General features: G+C 41.5%; 1 protein-coding gene across 1 annotated transcript; it reads left to right on the top strand.

Moving 5' to 3' along the window:
• On the top strand, positions 1-16,630 carry SMC1 (structural maintenance of chromosomes 1). The gene is made up of 15 exons (XM_067762192.1): positions 1-275; positions 329-549; positions 624-772; positions 826-994; positions 2,226-3,119; positions 3,200-3,328; positions 3,397-3,479; positions 13,926-14,298; positions 14,357-14,470; positions 14,537-14,792; positions 14,875-15,179; positions 15,364-15,476; positions 15,547-16,050; positions 16,103-16,280; positions 16,370-16,630. The coding sequence occupies exons 1-15, from the start codon at positions 107-109 to the stop codon at positions 16,430-16,432; spliced, it is 3,720 nt and encodes a 1,239-aa protein (XP_067618293.1). The 5' UTR covers positions 1-106; the 3' UTR covers positions 16,433-16,630.
• Positions 16,631-21,718: the final 5,088 nt, after the last annotated feature.

Here is a 21,718-nt window from a genome sequence, read left to right on the forward strand (position 1 = left end):
GATTGTGGAAAGACGCGCTTTTTCTCATAAAGTAATAAATTTCCTGTAAACACTTCGTAAATTAAGATTTCTAAAGTTTTTGGTGAAATTAGTGAATAAAATAAAAATGGAAGTTAACGAAGAAGAACCACAAGATGAAGCAAACACTTCTGAGCCAAAGGAAGATGTCTATTTTCTACAGTATATTGAGATGGAAAATTTTAAGTCTTATCGTGGCCATGTTATTGTTGGGCCACTCAAGAAGTTCACTGCAGTAATTGGACCAAATGGATCAGGTGAGTTAATAATATACGAATTAAAGCAAATCTAACCTAAACGAAATTGACAGGCAAATCAAATTTTATGGATGCAATAAGTTTTGTTATGGGTGAGAAAACATCAAGTTTACGTGTTAAGCGTCTAAATGATCTTATACATGGATCGTCCATTGGTAAACCGGTGTCACGCAGCTGCTATGTAACAGCTAAATTCATCATAAATGACGAAGAAAAAATGGATTTTCAGCGTGCGGTCATTGGTGGCTCATCCGAATATCGTATTAATGGGGAGGTGGGTTATAAATAGGTACGCGGTGTAGATAGGTACCATAACTATTTTTTTTCCTATTTACTAAATTAAAATAGAATGTACCGAATAGTACCTATTTGAGCAAATTGGAGCAAATGCGAATTAATGTGAAAGCAAAGAACTTTTTGGTTTTCCAAGGTGCTGTTGAGAACATTGCTATGAAAACGCCAAAAGAGCGGACGGCCCTTTTTGAGGAAATTAGCGGGTATGGGCTAAAAAGCAACATTTATGAGAATATCTAATATGTATTATTTTCAGTTCTGGTTTGCTTAAAGAGGACTACAATCGCTTAAAGCATGAAATGAATTTGGCTGAAGAGGAAACACAATTCACATACCAAAAGAAAAAGGGTATGGCAGCTGAACGAAAAGAAGCTAAACATGAGAAGATGGAAGCAGAGCGTTATGCGCGTTTAAAAAATGAATATGTGAGTTTGCTATAAAAAATTAATGAAGGAATTTCATATTAGTTAGGTTGGAATCTTGTTTTAACCTCGATTGCGTTGGGCGCAATATAATAGCCGTACGCTTCGGTTTTAGCATTTGTGCTATCCCGACTGTTGCAGGACACCTTTGTTATAACAAACTAATGGTAAATAATAAATAAATATTTGGCGCGATTGACGTCCAAGGACTTTAAGGATGAGCAAATTGGCCTTACGGGCCTACAAAAACTGTTTCTAATTGAAAAAACTTGCTACTTAGTTTGTGATTTCGCTTAGCCAGCCACTTGAACCTAAGGCCGTCAGTGTAGTAGGCGGTTGCCGGCAATTAATAGTACTTTATAATTATAACAACAGCGGATGGTAGAGAGTGGTGAAGAAAGTTAGTTATAACTAGGTTAGGGGGAGAGTTTATTTCAACTAAAGCCTCAACTCAGCTTTTCCAAACCAATTGTCAAACCAACCAACTAGAAGCGCATTCTGTTAGAAATATGAGAGAAATCTCAAAATATTCTTGCGATCCCGATATCCTTAAGCATGAAGGCGTTGGTTAGGTGATGACCTAAAAGCAAAAACATGACTACCTTAAATTGTTCCCAAAATATTCGGTGCAGTAGCTTAATAGTGCAGGTTTGCGGAACGTACCTGATATATGTACATATGGCAAAGGGCGATGTTGTTGTAGGGATAAGGACACTACCCGAAAGCCTTGGGGAGTATTATCGATGTTGATGGTCCTTTGCCGGATGCAGATCCGGTACGTTCCTGTAACAAGCACCATTCAGGTACTACCCCGACCATCTCGGGAAGATTTGGTATGACCACATTAAACTTTATAGACCATCCCGTCCTCCCACTCTTAGATCCATAAGGAACTTGGGGCCGCCAGAGCCGCGGCTGTTAAAGAAACAGGATTCCCAACGGGTAGGTGAGGCTGACAATTGGGTTGGAGAAGCTATATTGCGCTAGCAACCCCTTGAAAGGGTTGCGATACACAACCATTTGAATCAATTTGGTATTTTAATCGCCTCTTACGACAAGTATACCTGCCGTGGGTGTATTCTAAGCAAAGGGCAATCATAATCGATAATACTTCCTTAAAACTTAGGGTATTGTCTTTATCGTTACAACCACAGCTACAGACGTAGAAGGAAGGCATACAATAAAGAGATCCATTTGACGCTGTATTATAATACCACCACATTAAACATTTCAGAATGAAAAACAAGTAGAGTATCAATTGTTTCGTCTCTATCACGTGGAAAATGATATCAAGAAGCTAAATAATGATTTAGAAGCAAAACAACAAGAATTGAAAGCAGTTGAAACTCGCAAAGAACAAGCTGATGAGGTTTTACGCGAAAAGAAAAAAGATGCTGGAAAATACTCGCGTGAGTTGGCAAAAATAGATCAAGAGATACGTGAATTTGAAACGCAAATGAATAAAAAGCGTCCATTATATATAAAAGCCAAAGACAAAGTGGCACATTGTCAAAAGAAATTAGCTTCAACACAAAAAACATTGGAAACCGCACGTGAAGCTGATAATGCACATCAGCAAGATATACACAAGCTAGAAAAACAACTTGCCGAAGTAGAAAACCTCAAAAAACGTTTTGAAGATGACATCGAGAATGAGTCACAGCGTCGTGGTAAAAGTGTAACGATGGAAGAGGGGTTAGTGCAAGAATACGATCGCCTCAAACAACAAGCCGAAGCTACAGCTACACAATATCGTTCACAATTAGATTCGGTAAATCGTGAACAAAAATCCGACCAGGATATGTTGGATGGTGAGACGAATCGTAAGGCATCAATAGAAGAGTCATTAAAAAAATTAACACTACAACGAGAAGAAGCAGTAAAACGACGCGACAAATTAATGGATCATATCAAATCATCACAGATCGCATTAGAAGAACAAAATCGTATAAAAGACGAGCTACGACGTGATGTGGGTTGTTCCAAAGAGAAGATTGCTGAAAAACAACGAGAATTAGAAAATGTACGCGACCAATTGGGTGATGCAAAAAGTGATAAACATGAAGATGCACATCGCAAAAAGAAGCAGGAGGTAGTGGAGTTATTCAAAAGACAAGTGCCGGGAGTGGTGAGTGCAGTTTGCAATTTAATGCGAGAAAAATTTTTATAAACCATACTTTTATATTTAAACATTTCTATAAATTGCAGTATGATCGTATGATAAACATGTGTCAGCCGACCCACAAGCGCTACAATGTAGCCGTAACGAAAGTATTGGGTAAATATATGGAAGCTATAATTGTGGATACGGAAAAAACCGCTAGACATTGTATTCAGGTGTGTTGAGCAAGCAAATTTCATATATATACAAAATAGAGTGTAATCAATATTTTGCTCTTTTGCAGATATTAAAAGAGCAAATGCTAGAGGTGGAAACATTCCTACCATTGGATTACTTGCAAGTAAAGCCGTTAAAGGAGCGTTTGCGGTGAGTACTTTCTTAATTTGTTAAAAAATCTTTTAAATATTTGTTGTTATTGTTGCGTACATCAAATCCAAACTCAAAACTTTACCTGTTCTGCAATAGCTCCGCAGAAAATTACTGTGGGACTAGTTCCGCACTTGAAGTCCTACTGCTTTCGCAATCAAAGGTTAATTAAACAAGTAAGGAAGGCTAAGTTCGGGCCGCTTCCCAAGGCAGTCGGTTCTATGTACCGGAGCGACTCGGGATTTTTCCCGACCAAGGACTGTCATTTCAGTGTAACCCCATTTAATTTGTTTCGTCCCTCCCACAAATTGTCATCCTCCCAGCAGCTCCTTGCAGCAGGACTGCTCCATATTCTCTTGCTCCGGGAAGGTATCGAATCCAATCCGGGTCCGTCTCCTGACCTCGGTCCTGAGAAATGGTTTTGCTGCATCTGCCGGAAAAGAATCTTTTTAGGACGGTCATACTCTGTTCAGTGTGTCTCGTGTAAGGGATGGTTGCATCGGACAGGTTGTTCTGGGCTTGATCCCAAAACCCGACGTCCACGTAACTTTTATAAATCTTTTGTGGCTCCTTGCTGTTCACGCCCAAGGGCGCCCCGTAGTCTACGTCTAAGCGCCCCCCCATTACCTTCCAGCAGCCCCGCTGCTCAGCAAGCCACAACAAGTACCCGCTGCTGCTCGCGCCTTACGGCGCCAACAACTCAAACAGCTGCTACCACTCATAACTACAATCTTCGTAGTAGAGTCGGAAGCAATGCTGAGCAACAGCCCCTGCCCCCGTCTTCTCCCCCCCTCTTTTCCGGCAGCAATCGTGTAGGTCAGGGAAACAGACTCTTAGTCCCTACCTCCGTTTGCACCGTTTGCCAGCACAGAATATATATGTTTGCGACATCCGCCCAATGCAGCTCCTGCCTCGGGTGGTGCCACTTTCCTAGATGTTCTGGTCTCCGCGACGGCAACCCCTCGACGGGTTTCATCGCGCCATGTTGCCAGGTCGCAAACCCAAATCATCCGGGTACCCCAATGCTTGCCCAAGGACGCCCAGTCCCAGGGCCACAACAGCAATTGCGTCCTGGCCTTCCTCAACCCAGGCGTAGTCACCCGTCACTTACCCCCAGAGTGGCGACGTCTCCCCTCATGCACTTCAGAATTCTGCAGTTAAACTGTAATGGACTAACTGGGAAGATTACGGAGATAGTCAATTTCATGAAGCGGCACAACATCCGCATTGCTGCGATTCAAGAGACTAAACTCACAGCACGATCTGCATTGCAGACCTGCTCTGGGTATAATGTCCACAGAAAAGATCGCGAGAGCGGTAATGGAGGCGGCCTCGCGTTTATAATACACCACTCTGTGCAATATCACATATTTGATCCTGGCATCGACCGCAGGGACAACGTCTTAGAACGTCAAGGCCTATCTGTCCGGTCGGGCGATGCAAACCTAGAAATCATCAACATCTACATCCCCCCTGCCACCTGTTGCCCCGGCGGATACCGCCCTAATATTAGAGCCTTACTCACTGGAAACAATCGCATTATTTTAGGCGACTTCAATGCCCATCATGATCTATGGCATTCAAATTTGCGGGCGGACAGTAGGGGCGAGATGTTGGCGGATCAAATAGAAGAAACGACGTTCTACACAATAAACGGAGACGCCCCCACACGTATGGTAGGAAGCTGTCACAGTTCGCCAGATATCTCAATCGTGAGCGCAGAACTCGTAAACTGCGTCAACTGGCAGCCGATGGTATCATTGGCATCCGACCACCTGCCTATACTTGTTTCGCTCGAGCGTACCGCTGACTTCATCATCACCGAAAAACGCACTTTCATAAACTTTAAAAAAGGAAAGTGGGGAGAATATAAATCCTTTACAGACAACCTCTTTGCTGCCCTCCCTATCCCGACTGATGCCCGCCAAAGGGAGCGTGCCTTCCGCAAGGTCATTGAATCCGCCTCGGCACGTTTCATTCCCGCCGGGAGAATTCCCGAAATCCGGCCCCACTTCCCGGCGGAGGCCGCAAACTTAGCGAGAGAACGTGACCTTATTAGGCAGCTTGATCCAGGCGACCCCCAAATAAGGGATATAAACCAACGCATCAGATTGCTTGTGGATGAACACAAGCGGGCGAAATGGGAGGAGCACCTAAGAGGTTGTAACCTCTCTACCGGTGTGGGTAAACTTTGGTCCACCGTAAAGTCCCTATCGAATCCGACTAAGCACAAAGACAAAGTTTCCATCGCCTTTGGCGACAAAGTGCTGTCGGATGCGAAAAAATGCGCGAGCGCTTTCTGCCGACAATATATAATGCATTCTACGGTCGACAAAGTTAGACGGAGGGCCAACAGACACGCACATAAACACAAATTCAGCGCGTCACCAATCACCATCACCGCTAAAGAGGTTGAGGACGCCATTGGTCGCGCTAAACCATCCAAAGCAGTGGGCCCAGACGGCATAGCCATGCCGATGCTTAAAAGCCTAGGGGAAGAGGGTTTCAAATATTTAGCGCAGGTCTTCAACCTGTCTCTTTCCACCTTTGTCATACCCGAGAAATGGAGAATGGCCAAGGTGGTCCCGCTACTAAAGCCTGGTAAACCAGCTAACATAGGAGAGTCGTATCGTCCGATATCTCTCCTATCGCCAGTAGCAAAGACGCTCGAAGCCATTTTGCTCCCTTATTTCCAAGCAAATTTGCAACTAGCCTCCCATCAGCATGGCTTCAGAAAACTCCATAGCACTACCTCCGCGCTAAATGCCATTAGCACCCAGATAAATTGCGGTTTAAATCAAAACCCCCACCATAGAACAGTACTCGTAGCGCTAGACCTATCAAAAGCTTTTGATACGGTCAACCACGGCTCGTTACTGCAAGACCTGGAAGGGTCTACCCTTCCCCCATGTCTTAAAAGGTGGACCGCAAATTATCTGGGTGGTCGGCAGGCATCGGTGCTATTTAGAAACGAAACATCAAAGCCAAGGAGAATTAAACAAGGGGTGCCACAGGGTGGTGTCCTATCCCCACTTTTGTTTAATTTCTACATATCTAAGCTACCTTCACCACCGGAAGGAGTCACAATCGTTTCCTACGCCGATGACTGCACAGTAATGGCCACAGGCCCAGGCCCACAGATCGATGAGCTATGCAATAAAATAAACGGCTACCTCCCTGATCTCTCCAGTTTTTTCGCCTCGCGAAACCTGGCATTATCACCGACTAAATCTTCCGCGACCTTATTTACAACATGGACGTCCCAAATGTCGACCATTTTGAACATCCACGTCGATGGCTCTACGCTACCGACTGTCCTACACCCCAAAATCTTGGGTGTGACGTTTGATCAGGATCTACATTTTGGTGAGCACGCAGCCGCAATTGTTCCGAGAATTCAGAGCCGTAACAAAATCCTCAAATCCCTTGCTGGCAGTACCTGGGGAAAAGATAAAGAAACGCTCATGACTACATACAAAGCAATTAGCCAGCCGATTACGTGCTACGCGTCACCCATATGGTCGCCAAGCCTGAAAGTTACCCACTGGAAGAAGCTACAGGCCTGCCAAAATACTGCTCTCAGAATTGCCACGGGCTGTCTTCTTATGTCCCCAGAACACCATCTACATAATGAGGCGAGAATACTCCCCATCAGGGAAAGAAACGAGATGCTGACCAAACAGTTCCTGTTGAATACCCAGAAACCTGGGCATCCCAACAGACATCTGATTGACGAGCAAGCACCGCCTAGGGGCTTAAGGAGTCATCTCCGTAAGCATTTTGAGGAAATACGGCATCTGAGAACACAGCCGTATGAAGCGAAAAAACACAAGCAGGTCCTTGGTGAACTCCACAAACAGGCGTCGGACCTTTATGCCGGGAATTGCCCGGTGAACCCAGTACTCAAAGTAAAGTATCCAAAACTTGCGGAAGAGGAACGCATACTCCCCAGGGAAACGCGTGTCACTCTGGCTCAACTTCGTTCTGGATACTGTAACAGGTTAAACTCTTACCTATCCAGAATCAACCCCGACATACAAAATGTATGCCCCGCTTGCAATGTGTCCCCACATGACACCAACCATCTCTTTAATTGTAATGTGGAACCAACGCCTCTAACACCCCTTTCCCTATGGTCCACCCCTGTTGAAACAGCAAGTTTCCTTGGACTCCCGTTAGAGGATATTGATGACAGTTTGTGATCGGTCGCGTCTGTTAGGTGGGGCGAAGCACTGCTACAACAACAACAACAACAGCTAAGTTCGGGTGGAATCGAACATTACATACTCAGCAGCTTTGGAGACAAAATAAAGGAAAATCACTATGTATGGGTATCAAATGGAAGGTATTAAAGAGTATTTTAAAAGGGACTGGCCTATAGGGGATACTATGGGGATAGTTCTATAGGTGGACGCCATTTCGGGATATCGCCATAAAGGTGGACCAGGGGTGACTCTAGAATGTGTTTGTACGATATGTGTATCAAATGAAAGGTGTTAATGAGTATTTTAAAAGGCAGTGGGCCTTAGTTCTATAGGTGGACGCCTTTTCGAGATATCGCCATAAAGGTGGACCAGGGGTGGCTCTAGAATTTGTTTGTACGATATGGGTATCAAATGAAAGGCGTTAGTGAGTATTTTAAAAGGGAGTGGGCCTTAGTTCTATAGTGGGCGCCTTTTGGAGATATCGCCATAAAGGTGGACCGGGGGTGACTAGAATTTGTTTGTACGATATGGGTATCAAATGGAAGGTGTTAGTGAGTATTTTAAAAGAGAGTGGACCTTAGTTCTATAGGTGGACGCCATTTCGGGATATCGCCATAAAGGTGGACCAGGGGTGACTCTAGAATGTGTTTGTACGATATGTGTATCAAATGAAAGGTGTTAATGAGTATTTTAAAAGGCAGTGGACCTTAGTTCTATAGGTGGACGCCTTTTGGAGATATCGCCATAAAGGTGGACCGGGGGTGACTAGAATTTGTTTGTACGATATGGGTATCAAATGAAAGGTGTTAATGAGTATTTTAAAAGGCAGTGGGCCTTAGTTCTATAGGTGGACGCCTTTTCGAGATATCGCCATAAAGGTGGACCAAAGGTCACTCTAGAATGGTCCTTAGTTGTATATGTGAAGGCGTTTTCGAGATATCGACCAAAATGTGGACCAGGGTGACCCAGAACATCATCTGTCGGGTACCGCTAATTTTTTTATATATGTAATACCATGATTCCTGCCATGATTCCAAAGGCTTTTGATTTCGCCCTGCAGAACTTTTACATTTTCTTGTACTTAATATGGAAGGTGTCACAACCATTTTACAAAGTTTTTTCTAAAGCTATATTTTGCGTCAAAAAACCAACCCAATCACCATGTTTCATCCCTTTTTTCGTATTTGGTATAGAATTATGGCATTTTTTTTCATTTTTCAAAATTTTCGATATCGAAAAAGTGGGCGTGGTCATAGTCGGATTTCGCCCATTTGTAATACCAAGATAAAGTGAGTTCAGATAAGTACGTGAACTAAATTCAATAAAGATATATCCATTTTTGGTCAAGTTATCATGTTGACGGCCGAGCGGAAGGACAGACGGTCGACATTGTACAAAAACTGGGAGTGGCTTCAACCAATTTCGCCCATTTTCACAGAAAACAGTTATCGTCACAGAAGCTATGCCCTTATCAAATTTCACAAGGATTGGTAAATTTTTGTTCGACTTATGGCATTAAAAGTATTCTAGACAAATTACATGAAAAAGGGCGGAGTCACGCCCATTTTGCAATTTTTTTTATTTTTGTATTTTGTTGCACCATATCATTACTGGAGCTTCTCAAGGCAGTCGGTTCTATGTACCGGAGCGACTCGGGATTTTTCCCGACCAAGGACTGTCATTTCAGTGTGACCCCATTTAATTTGTTTCGTCCCTCCCACAAATTGTCATCCTCCCAGCAGCTCCTTGCAGCAGGACTGCTACATATTCTCTTACTCCGGGAAGGTATCGAACCCAATCCGGGTCCGTCTCCTGACCCCGGTCCTGAGAAATGGTTTTGCTGCATTTGCCAGAAAAGAATCTTTTTAGGACGGTCATACTCTGTTCAGTGTGTCTCGTGCAAGGGATGGTTGCATCGGACAGGTTGTTCTGGGCTTGATCCCAAAACCCGACGTCCACGTAACTTTTATAAATCTTTTGTGGCTCCTTGCTGCTCACGCCCAAGGGCGTCCCGTAGTCTACGCCTAAGCTGCTGCTCGCGCCCCACGGCGACAACTACTCAAACAGCTGATACCACTCATAACTACTACAGACTCTTAGTCCCTACCTCCGTTTGCACCGTCTGCCAGCACAGAATATATAGGTTTGCGACATCCGCTCAATGCAGCTCCTGCCTTGGGTGGTGCCACTTTCCTAGATGTTCTGGTCTCCGCGACGGCAACACCTCGACGGGCCATGTTGCCAGGTCGCAAACCCAAATCATCCGGGTACCCCAATGCTTGCCCAAGGGCGCCCAGTCCCAAGGCCACAACAGCAATTGCGTCCTGGCCTTCCACAACCTAGGCGTAGTCACCCGTCACTTACCCCTAGAGTGGCGGCGTCACCCCTCATGCACTTCAGAATTCTGCAGTTAAACTGTAATGGACTAACTGGGAAGATTACGGAGATAGTCGATTTCATGAAGCGGCACAACATCCGCATTGCTGCGATTCAAGAGACTAAACTCACAGCAAGATCTGCATTGCAGACCTGCGCTGGGTATAATGTCCACAGGAAAGACAGCGAGAGCGGAAATGGAGGTGGCCTCGCGTTTATTATACACCACTCTGTGCAATATTATATATTTGATCCTGGCATCGACCGCAGGGACAATGTCTTAGAACGTCAAGGCCTATCTGTTCGGTCAGGCGATGCAAATCTAGAAATCATCAACATCTACATCCCTCCTGTCACCTGTTGCCCCAGTGGATACCGCCCTAATATCGAGGCCTTACTCACTGGCAACAATCGCATTATCTTAGGCGATTGCAATGCCCATCACGACGGGCGGTAGGGGTGAGATGTTGGCGGATCAAATAGAAGAAACGACGTTCTGCACAATAAACGGAGACGCCCCCACACGTATGGTAGGAAGCTGTCATAGCTCGCCAGATATCTCAAATGTGAGCGCAGAACTGCGTCAACTGGCAGCCGATGGTAACATTGGCATCCGACCACCTGCCCATACTTATTTCGTTCGAGCGTACCGCCGACTTCATCGTCACCGAAAAACGCACTTTCATAAACTTCAAAAAAGGAAAGTGGGAAGAATATAAATCTGCAACAGACAGCAGTTTTGCTACCCTCCCTATCCCGACTGATGCCCGCCAAGGGGAGCGTGCCTTCCGTAAGGTCATTGAATCCGCCTCGGCACATTTCATTCCCGCCGGGAGAATTCCCGAAAACCGGCCCCACTTCCCGGCGGAGGCCGCGAGCTTAGCGAGGGAACGCGACCTTATAAGACAGCTTGATCCAGGCGACCCCCAAATAAGGGATATAAACCAACGCATCAGATTGCTTGTGGGCGAACACAAGCGGGCGAAATGGGAAGAGCACCTAAGAGGTTGTAACTTCTCTACCGGTGTGGGTAAACTTTGGTCCACCGTAAAGTCCCTATCGAATCCGACAAAGCACAAAAACAAAGTTTTCATCGCCTTTGGCGATAAGGTGCTGTCGGATGCGAAAAAATGCGCGAGCGCTTTCTGCCGACAATATATAATGCATCCTACGGTTGACAAAGATAGACGGAGAGCCAATAGACACGCACATAAACACAAATTCAGCGCGTCATCAATCACCATCACCGCTAGAGAGGTTGAGGACGCCATTGGTCGCGCTAAACCATCCAAAGCAGTGGGCCCAGACGGCATAGCCATGCCGATGCTTAAAAACCTAGGGAAAGAGGGTTTCAAATATTTAGCGCATGTCTTCACCCTGTCTCTTTCCACCTTTGTCATACCCGAGAAATGGAAAATGGCCAAGGTGGTCCCGCTACTAAAGCCTGGGAAACCAGCTAACATAGGTGAGTCATATCGTCCGATATCTCTCCTATCGCCAGTGGCAAAGACGCTTGAAGCCATTTTGCTCCCTTATTTCCAAGCACATTTGCAGCTAGCCCCTCATCAGCATGGCTTCAGAAAACTCCATAGCACTACCTCCGCGCTAAATGTCATTAGCACCCAGATAAATTGCGGTTTGAATCAATACCCCCACCATAGAACAGTACTCGTAGCGGTAGACATATCAAAAGCCTTTGATACGGTCAACCATGGCTCGTTACTGCAAGACCTGGAAGGGTCTACCCTTCCCCCATGTCTTAAAAGGTGGACCGCAAATTTTCTGGGTGGTCGGCAGGCATCGGTGCAATTCAGAAAGGAAACATCAAAACCAAGGAGAATTAAACAAGAGGTGCCACAGGTGTCCTATCCCCACTTTTGTTTAATTTCTACATATCTAAGCTACCTTCACCACCGGAAGGAGTCACAATCGTTTCCTACGCCGATGACTGCACAATAATGGCCACAGGCCCAGGCCCAGAGATCGATGAGCTATGCAATAAAATAAACGGCTATCTCCCTGATCTCTCCAGTTTTTTCGCCTCGCGAAACCTGGCATTGTCACCGACTAAATCTTCCGCGACCTTATTTACAACATGGACGCCCCAAATGTCGACCATATTGAACATCCACGTCGATGGCACTACGCTACCGACTGTCCTACACCCCAAAATCTTGGGTGTGACGTTTGATCAGGATCTACATTTTGGTGCGCACGCAACCGCAATTGTTCCGAGAATTCAGAGCCGTAATAAAATCCTCAAATCCCTTGCTGGCAGTACCTGGGGAAAAGATAAAGAAACGCTCATGACCACATACAAAGCAATTAGCCAGCCGATTACGTGCTACGCGTCACCCATATGGTCGCCAAGCCTAAAAACTACCCACTGGAAGAAACTACAGGCCTGCCAAAATACTGCTCTCAGAATCGCCACGGGCTGTCTTCTTATGTCCCCAGAACACCATCTGCATAATGAGGCGAGAATACTCCCCATCAGGGAGAGAAATGAGATGCTAACCAAACAGTTTCTGTTGAATACCCAGAAACCTGGGCATCCCAACAGACATCTGATTGACGAACCAGCACCGCCTAGGGGCCTCAGGAGTCATCTCCGTAAGCATTTTGAGGAAATACGGCACCTGAGAACCCAGCCGTATGAAGCGAAAAAACACAAGCAAGTCCTTGGTGAACTCCATAGACAGGCGTCGGAGCTTTATGTCGGGAATTGCCCGGTGAATCCAGTACTTGAAGAAAAATATCCAGAACTCGCGAAAGAACGCATACTCCCCAGGGAAACGCGTGTCACTCTTGCTCAACCTCGTTCTGGATACTGTAACAGGTTAAACTCTTACCTATCCAGAATCAACCCCGACATACAAAATGTATGCCCCGCTTGCAATGTGTCCCCACATGACACCAACCATCTCTTTAATTGTAATGTGGAACCAACGCCTCTAACAGCCCTTTCCTTATGGTCCACCCCTGTTGAAACGGCAAGTTTCCTTGGACTCCCGTTAGAGGATATTGATGACAATTTGTGATCGGTCGCGGCTATTAGGTGGGGCGAGCATTGCTACAACAACAACAACAACATTACTGGAGTTGGATTTTTTTTTTAAAAGGGGGCGTGTTCTTCATCCGATTTTGCTAATTTTTATTTAGCACACATACAGTAATAGGAGTAACGTTCCTGCCAAATTTCACAGCTTGCAAAACTTTTGAATTACCTTCTTTTAAAAGTGGGCGGTGCCACGCCCTTTGTCCAAAATTTTACTAATTTTCTGTTTTGCGTCATAAGGTCAACCACATACCGAGTTTCATCGCTTTATCCGTCTTTGGTAATGAATTATCGCACTTTTTCGGTTTTTCGAAATTTGCGATACCCAAGAAGTGGGCGTGGTTATATTCCGATATATTTCATTTTAAATAGCGATCTGTTTTTCGAAGTTTTCGATATCGAAGAAGTGGGCGTGGTTATATTCCGATATCGTTCATTTTAAATAGCGATCTGAGATGAGCGCCCAGGAACCTACGTACCAAATTTCATCAAGATACCTCAAAATTTACTCAAGTTATCGTGTTAACGGACAGACGGACGGACGGACGGGCATGGCTCAATCAAATTTTTTTTTCGACACTGATGATTTTGATATATGGAAGTCTATATCTATCTCGATTCTTTTATACCTGTAGAACCAACCGTTATCCAATCAAAGTTAATATACTCTGTGTGCAAAGCACGCTGAGTATAAACAAAATTGCACACACTTTCTGTTACTTTTCCTAATACGTTTAACTTCTTCCGCGCGTGTATTGTATACCGTTCCTTTAATTTTTCCATTATTTTGTTTTCTTTGATATTTAGTAACATCACAGAGCCACGCAATGTTAAGCTTGTATTTGATGTACTTAAATTTGAGCCTCCAGAAATAGAGCGAGCCGTACTCTTCGCTACAAACAATGCATTGGTATGTGAAACTCCAGAGGATGCTATGAAGGTGGCATATGAAATTGATCGTACACGCTATGATGCGCTCGCCTTGGATGGCACCTTTTATCAAAAATCAGGTATACTCTCTGGCGGTAGTCATGATTTGGCACGCAAAGCCAAACGTTGGGATGAAAAACATATGGCACAATTAAAAATGCAAAAGGACAAACTAAATGAAGAACTAAAGGAATTGGTAAAGAAATCGCGTAAACAGAGTGAACTTGCTACGGTTGAATCGCAAATTAAGGTGCGGCAAATTACTTAATTCAAAACAAACAAAAAAACAGCGCTATTTCTCTCTTTAGGGCTTGGAGAATCGTCTCAAGTACAGTATGGTCGATTTGGAATCATCGAAAAAGTCTATTCAACAATTCGATAATCAATTAAAGATGGTAAAAAGCCAATTGGGTGAATTTGGTGTAAGTTTTCTTTGCCCACCTAGCGCAAAAAAGACATGATTTAATTCATTATTTAAAATTGCTTAGCCTAAAATAAGCGAAATCGAACGACGTATGATGAACCGTGATCAGCATATACAGGAAATCAAAGAAAATATGAATAATGTAGAAGACAAAGTGTTCGCTGCGTTTTGTAAGCGTTTAGGTGTTAAGAATATACGACAGTATGAAGAACGCGAGCTTGTCATGCAGCAAGAGCGTGCAAGAAAACGTGCAGAATTTGAACAACAGATCGATGCAATTAATACCCAGTTAGATTTCGAAAAGCAAAAGGATACGAAAAGTAAATACAATTTTGAGCTTATGATCTTACAAAAAATCAATTAAAATTAAAACAAATTAAAACTTGCTATCGTTTACAATAGAAAATTTGCAGCGCTGGGAACGTGCTGTGCAAGATGAAGAGGATGCGCTTGAGGGTTTGAAGGCCGCAGAAAAGCGTTATCTGAAAGAAATTGATGAAGATAAAGAAAAAATGGAAAAATTGAAACAAAGCAAACAATCTAAGAGACAAGGTGTTGATGATATGGAAGAAGACATTTCCAAAGCAAGACGTGATGTTGCGAACTTGGCAAAAGAAATACATAACTTAGGCAGTCAAATTTCATCGATAGAAACGAAAATTGAAACAAAAAAGAATGAACGTCATAATATATTAATGCAAGCTAAGGTACGTTTACAAATCGCAACACATTTTTTGTTTTTCTCCCTTAGGTTGCGAAACGTCAAGCAGGGAAAGTCGTACGCATGATTTGTTCAAAGCAGTGTAGTCCTCTGTTCCGTTACGGCTCTCTTGACAGCCATCTCTACGTTAACAACACATTTAATTCAAATGCATACACTTTTATTCACAGATGGTTTGTATAGCTATCCCACTGTTAAAAGGATCACTCGATGATGCTGTACGGCAAGGTGATTCTGAAACGAATGCTTCTTCCACTTCGCTCATCTTTGAGCGCGAAAATCAGTAAGATCTGCTTATTACTTTATTTTAAAAGTTACACACGGTCTTCTTTTCTTTCTTCGATTACTCCCAGAATCGAGGTTGATTACAGCAGTTTACCGCGTGATATTTGTAAGCTCAAAGATGATTCGTCTTTTAAGAAAATGAATGATCAATTGCAAAAAGATTTACAATCCAAGCTTGATGTCCTCGAGCGCATACAAACGCCAAATATGAAGGCGATGCAAAAGTTATCACTTGTCACAGAGAAAATACAATCCACAAATGAGGAGTTTGAAAAAGCCCGTCGCAAAGCGAAAAAGGCGAAAGCGGCTTTTGAGAAGGTGAAAAATGAACGATCCGTGAAATTTATACAATGTTGCCAGCATATATCTGATGCAATTGATGGCATCTACAAAAGTTTGGCACGTAATGAAGCGGCCCAAGCTTATCTTAGTCCTGATAATCCAGAGGAACCCTATTTAGATGGCATAAACTATAATTGTGTAGCTCCGGGTAAACGTTTCCAGCCGATGAGTAATTTGAGTGGCGGTGAGAAAACTATTGCCGCATTAGCATTACTCTTCTCTATACACAGGTGAGAAAAAAAAATTCAATACATTTTATAAGATATTTTATCTTTTGCATAGTTATCAACCAGCACCATTTTTTGTGCTCGATGAAATCGATGCAGCGCTCGACAATACAAATATTGGTAAAGTTGCTTCCTATATACGCGATCACACCAGTAACTTGCAGACGATAGTCATATCGTTGAAAGAAGAATTCTATGGACACGCCGATGCTTTGGTGGGCATTACACCTGCGGTGAGGATAATACATAATTGAGTTTTTCTTAAATATGAATGATCAATTTTTAAATATCTTCTTACTCAATTTTCCTTCTTTGATTATAGGAAGGCGACTGTTTGATATCAAATGTTTATCTGTTTGATTTAACTGTATTCGATGACAAGTAATTTAAATATGCCTCGCATAATATGAATACAATTTTTTTCTTATCATATTTTTACGTAAAAAGTTAATCTACTATTAAAATATAGCATAATTTACGAACATACACTGTTTTGTAAGAAGGTTTTATCACCATTTATGTATTCGTATTAACCATGCGGACACATTTCATAGGAATAAAAGATGTAAGTAAAATAAATTTGTATGACGTGTTTTTATCAACAAACTGCAAAACGTTGGATATAAATTTGCTTTGTTTGTATTTTTAAATTGGAAGCTTACGATAAACATTAGAGCGGGTCAAATTTATTGTTGAAAAGGCACATCCAGTTTCTGAATCTATGGGTCATACTGAGTAATATTGCCCATGGGACCATAGGTCTGAAATGAATTTCGAGCCTCCCTAATTTGTTAGACAATTTTATATCCCAATCCGAATAGCGGCTCTCACAAATAAAATACACGAAAATAGACTCTGGATGTGCACCTGAAGTTTTTTTTTACCCATTTTCCCCATAAATTTTGACCCGTCCTAATAAACATGCTTAGACTTTTGAATAACAACTTAGGCCCACTTGAAGAATGTCAAGTTATCTTTTAACTAACCAGACATATATTTTTGACAAATCTGTTAAATTAACTCTGCGTTAAAAAGATAACTTGGCAATCTAAGTGCGCCTAGGGTATCAAACATATAAAAGTAACAAAACGCTTTGCAGTATCATCGACGATATGTTATAAGAATTACTTTTCCACCATAAAACCTTACATTGTTCTTTTTTGTAGCCACAGCGATCGTTTTTAAATTTATTGTGTTTCAAAATGGAGTTTCACTTGTTTTGAAGTTTATTGTGTTTCAAATCCACATCGTGCGGTTCCAATTTGTAAACAGGTAACAATTTCGAAACTGTATTAAAAAATTGCGCATACAAAAGTGAAAGTATTTTTATACTTTACAATCAGCCCTATTCTGCATTTCGACTTGGATTGGAATTTTTTCGATATGGCAATTTTGGTATTCTGTGTTCCAATCTCTTTCGATCCAACTTCGGATTTGTGTATTCTGCATTTCGATCGTAGTTCCGTTCTTCTAAGTTGCAAATTACTTGGCGGAAAAATATTTTATTTTTATTTTTTTATTAATTTATAACAGAATTTTAAAAAAAATGTAAGTAAAACTTGTTAAGAAACGTAGAAGGCTTGATGATGATTGTTTTTTATATGTTTCCAGGTCAAAAACAACATGTCGATGTCGAAGTCCTTGGACGTATTTGCCCCGCAAAAGTTTCTAACACATACTTAAAGCATCCTTATTAGGTCGAAAGTTTTTTTTTTGAACCTAAATAAGAAAATAAGTCATTAAACTTTACCACTTTTAAGTTCAATTTCTTACAATTCGTCCCTCATCTCAAATGGATTACACAAATGTTGCAATATTTGCCTTTCCATTCTCGCCTAGCCATTTTCGTATGCGTTGCTTTCCAACTCTACAAATAATGCCGCGGCTATTGATTCCATTATAATAGACAGCTACAATTTGTGCCTCTTCGGTGGGCCCAGTTATACGCCAAAGCAAGCTGCCGGAGTAGAGGAAGGTGAAGCGAAAACGTAAACAATCCTTGCGGAAAGAATAAATAAATCTATAAAGTATTTTAGGCCAGTGCAAGCATCCATAAAATTGAGAAAATGTCAACTATATTCGTGCAGGAATCCGTTTTAACAAAACTTGGTGGCCACGGCAGGGAATTGGCCAAAAGAACTACAAAAACACACTTACAATTATGAAAGTACTTCACTCAAAAAATATAACACTGTGGCAATATATTCTATTGCTTTTTTTGGTACAAAATGGCGTGGATAATAAAATATAAACGTTTTTCAGTGTTTTTTACAAATTTTCTTTAATTTATTTTGTTCCAATTTTCACACATTCCGTACAAACAACTGATTTCGAAAAATCATTTGCTCTTCCTCTTCTCGTTAAGATTCCGTCGAAATGCAGAATACCCAACTTCAATTTAAGCGGAGCGTAGAACGGGAACGTAATCGAAATGCAGAATAGGGGTGAATAAATAGGTAGATTTTCAAGTTTTAGGCGGCCAAACATATTTTATTGCCTATAATTTCTTAAAACTGTTTAATAAATGAAAAATTATAATAATTTGTGTAATTAATCGGTTATGTTAAAAAAATAGATATTACACTGTGTAAAACTAAAAAATTTTTGCGCAGTGAGGCTATTTTTCTTGTTGCACAGAAAGAAGTGTAATAACTTAGTTGTCTTTATCTAGGGTAAATTTTTAATAGGTTTTATGAAAAATTATAATAATTTGTATAACTAATCGGTTATATTAGGATAGATATTACACTGTATAACTCTAAAAAATACCTGCGCAGTGAGGCTATTTTTCATGTTGTACAGTAACAAGTGTTTATCAAACCCTCTATCTTACCCCTTATCTGCAAGTATCTGCAGCTAAATTTAATGCAGTTGGCAAGCTAATTGTGCCAAGTACCATGCTCAAAACTAATTTTCACTTGGACGGTCTTGGTTCTTTATAAATTTATAACTTTTAAAAATCACAAACACCATTAATAATGGTAGTATGTACCTGAAATATCAGAATCCATCACAATTACTCAATTCAATTGTCTTAAAACTTAAAATATTCACGTTAAAACATGCGATTTCACATAGGTTACTTGACAGCTAACGCCAGATAAGCGATGTATGGGAAGGGGTAGGATTATTATTCCCCTGTCTATTCTTAAGCTGTGGGAGTGCTTTTTTGTAATTGTGGCAACTTTCAGAAATTCAGTTATGGCCGCCTAAATGTCTAAAATCTACCTATGGTCGCCGTGGTGCGAGGATCTTGGGTTCAAGCCCCGGAAGCAGCAAAATCAAAATACATTAGAAAAGTTGTTTCTAAACCTCGTTTCTCGGCAGTCATTTGGCTAACACCAATTTCACACAGAAAGCAAATGGAATCACAATTTCTTTTAATGAAATAATTATTTTTTCCTTTTCACACAGAGCCACTTGCTTCATTAACGAATATCTCAACAGCCCCTTGAAAAAATATTTTTTTTTTACAAAGAATAGTTAAATTGAATAGCAGCCGTTTCCTTTTTAACTTTCAAGGCAATCAAAATAAAATGTATGTGCAATTATTTGCAGATTTTGCCAAACATGTGCCCATTTTTTAAAAAGCTATATTATTTTTTGCCACAAAAATAAAAATTGCATTTCTCTAGTATTTTTCTACTTTTCGGAAATTATTGAAAATAATTTATTATTGCCATTGACAACAAAATCTGAATCACCAAGCAAAATTGACTAGATTTTTCACTCCATTAGGCATTCTATAAAGCAACAATGAGATAATTACTTACTTAATTGGCGCTTAACCGTCTAAACGGTTATGGCCGTCCAACAAGGCGCGCCAGTTACTCCTTCGCTCCGTCAACCGGCGCCAATTGGTCACACCAAGGGAGTTTAAATCGTTTTCCACCTGGTCCTTCCAACGGAGTAGGGGCCGCCCTCTACCTCTGCTTCCATATGCGGGTTCCGATAGAAACACTTTCTTGGCCGGAGCATCATGTTTCATTCGAATAACATGGCCTAGCCAGCGCAGCCGCTGCGTTTTAATTCGCTGGACTCTGTTGATGTCTGCGTATAGCTCGTACAGCTCATCATTAAATCTTCTTCGGTACTCGCCAACGCGTAGAGGTCCATAAATCTTTCGAAGAACTTTTCTCTCGAACATTCCCAAAGCCGCTTCATCTGCTGTTGTCATGGTCCATGCTTCTGCCCCATGTAGCAGGACGGGTACGATAAGTGACTTGTAGAGTATGATTTTCGTTCGCCGAGAGAGGACTTTACTTTTCAACTGCCTACCTAGTCCAAAGTAGCATTTATTGGCAAGATTCATTCTTCGCTAGATTTCAGTGCTGATGTTGTTGCTAGTGTTGATGCTGGTTCCCAAATAAACGAAGTCTTACTATTTCGAAATTATGGCTGCCAACAGTAGCATGGTTACCAAAGCGTATATGGGCTGACTCCTTGCTCGATGACAGCAGGTACTTCGTTTTGTCCTCATTCACCATCAAACCCATCTTTACCGCTTCTTTTTCCAGTTTGGAGTAAGCAGAACTAACAGCGCGGGTGTTTAGGCCGATGATATGAGATAATTAAGAATTTGTATTTTGTATAGAAGATTGAGTTCAATAAGAGTTTTAATGTAGAAAGCTTGATTAATGATTTCATTAAGCCTCTGTGTGAAATTGGCATAGCACTCTAAGTGCACCTTGGCCATGATAAGATTCTCAGCTAAAACTCATCTGTCGTGCATATACCGTTCTGATGTGGCGTAATAGATTCTTTCAAATATGTAGGACAAAAATAAGAAGGGGCACAATGTAAACTGAAGAATTGAAAATAAAGAGAAGCTTGGCCCATGATTCAATTACCAGATGTTTGTTCTCCAATGATGACAGAGCTTTGACACTCCCAAATTTAAAAATCTGTACGGGTTGCTTTTATGAAGTAAGGAAAACGGGGAATAATTCAATCCCCTTCAGCAAAAATTGTAGTAGAAAAGTACCTTTAGTAGTACATCAGTAGTGATACTAAATTTGTAAATCCTAACAGGTTTTGGGGGAAATAATTCATTTTCTAATAACCGTGAATTGGTAAAGTGTTATGTTGGTTTGGTCACTCTTTCAGAATTTGTTTGAAGAATGCCGTACGTTAGAATTTTATTCAAAAATACACTATCTCAAAATTTGTTTCAAAAACTCCCTATTCTGAGGTAAGGCGTTCTTCAATCTAATTCTAATATAGGACGTTGTTGTGACAAATCCTGAAATGCAAAATTTTTGAAATATATATTGAGATATTTTGAATGAACTGGCAAAAAGGAAATATAATATAAATATAGTTTAAAAAACTAAAAAACACGCAAATATGGTGCCGTTTTAGTATCTAATGCCCCTATTACCGTTTACAACTCAACTCTGGTTGGGTTGAAATTTCGCAATTTGGTATTACAGATTACAACTCAACCTGTCAAAAAAAATTTCGGTTGAGTTGTCTAGTCTTACAACTTTTTGTGGCATTGCCGTTTACAACCTTGTGTTGGTGTAGTTGTCAAAGACGTCAAAATTTTACAACTGCTTACTAGCAGTTGTCTCATGCAATTTTGCAGTTGTTTTGAAAAAATTTTACGTTTTAGAAGACGGTTCACCACCTAATTTTTAACAAAAATGTTCAAAGTTGGTATCAAAAGACA

The sequence above is a fragment of the Eurosta solidaginis genome, chromosome 1 (assembly GCF_040869045.1).
Source record: "Eurosta solidaginis isolate ZX-2024a chromosome 1, ASM4086904v1, whole genome shotgun sequence".
NCBI classification, from domain to species: domain Eukaryota; kingdom Metazoa; phylum Arthropoda; class Insecta; order Diptera; family Tephritidae; genus Eurosta; species Eurosta solidaginis.

Excerpts from the sequence above, each read along its gene's own strand:
- SMC1 (XM_067762192.1), top strand. The coding sequence starts at position 107 with ATGGAAGTTAACGAAGAAGAACCACAAGATGAAGCAAACACTTCTGAG. Across the intron at positions 3,120-3,199 it reads AAAGACAAGTGCCGGGAGTG|TATGATCGTATGATAAACAT; the intron begins GTGAGTGCAGTT and ends TATAAATTGCAG. Across the intron at positions 3,329-3,396 it reads CCGCTAGACATTGTATTCAG|ATATTAAAAGAGCAAATGCT; the intron begins GTGTGTTGAGCA and ends GCTCTTTTGCAG.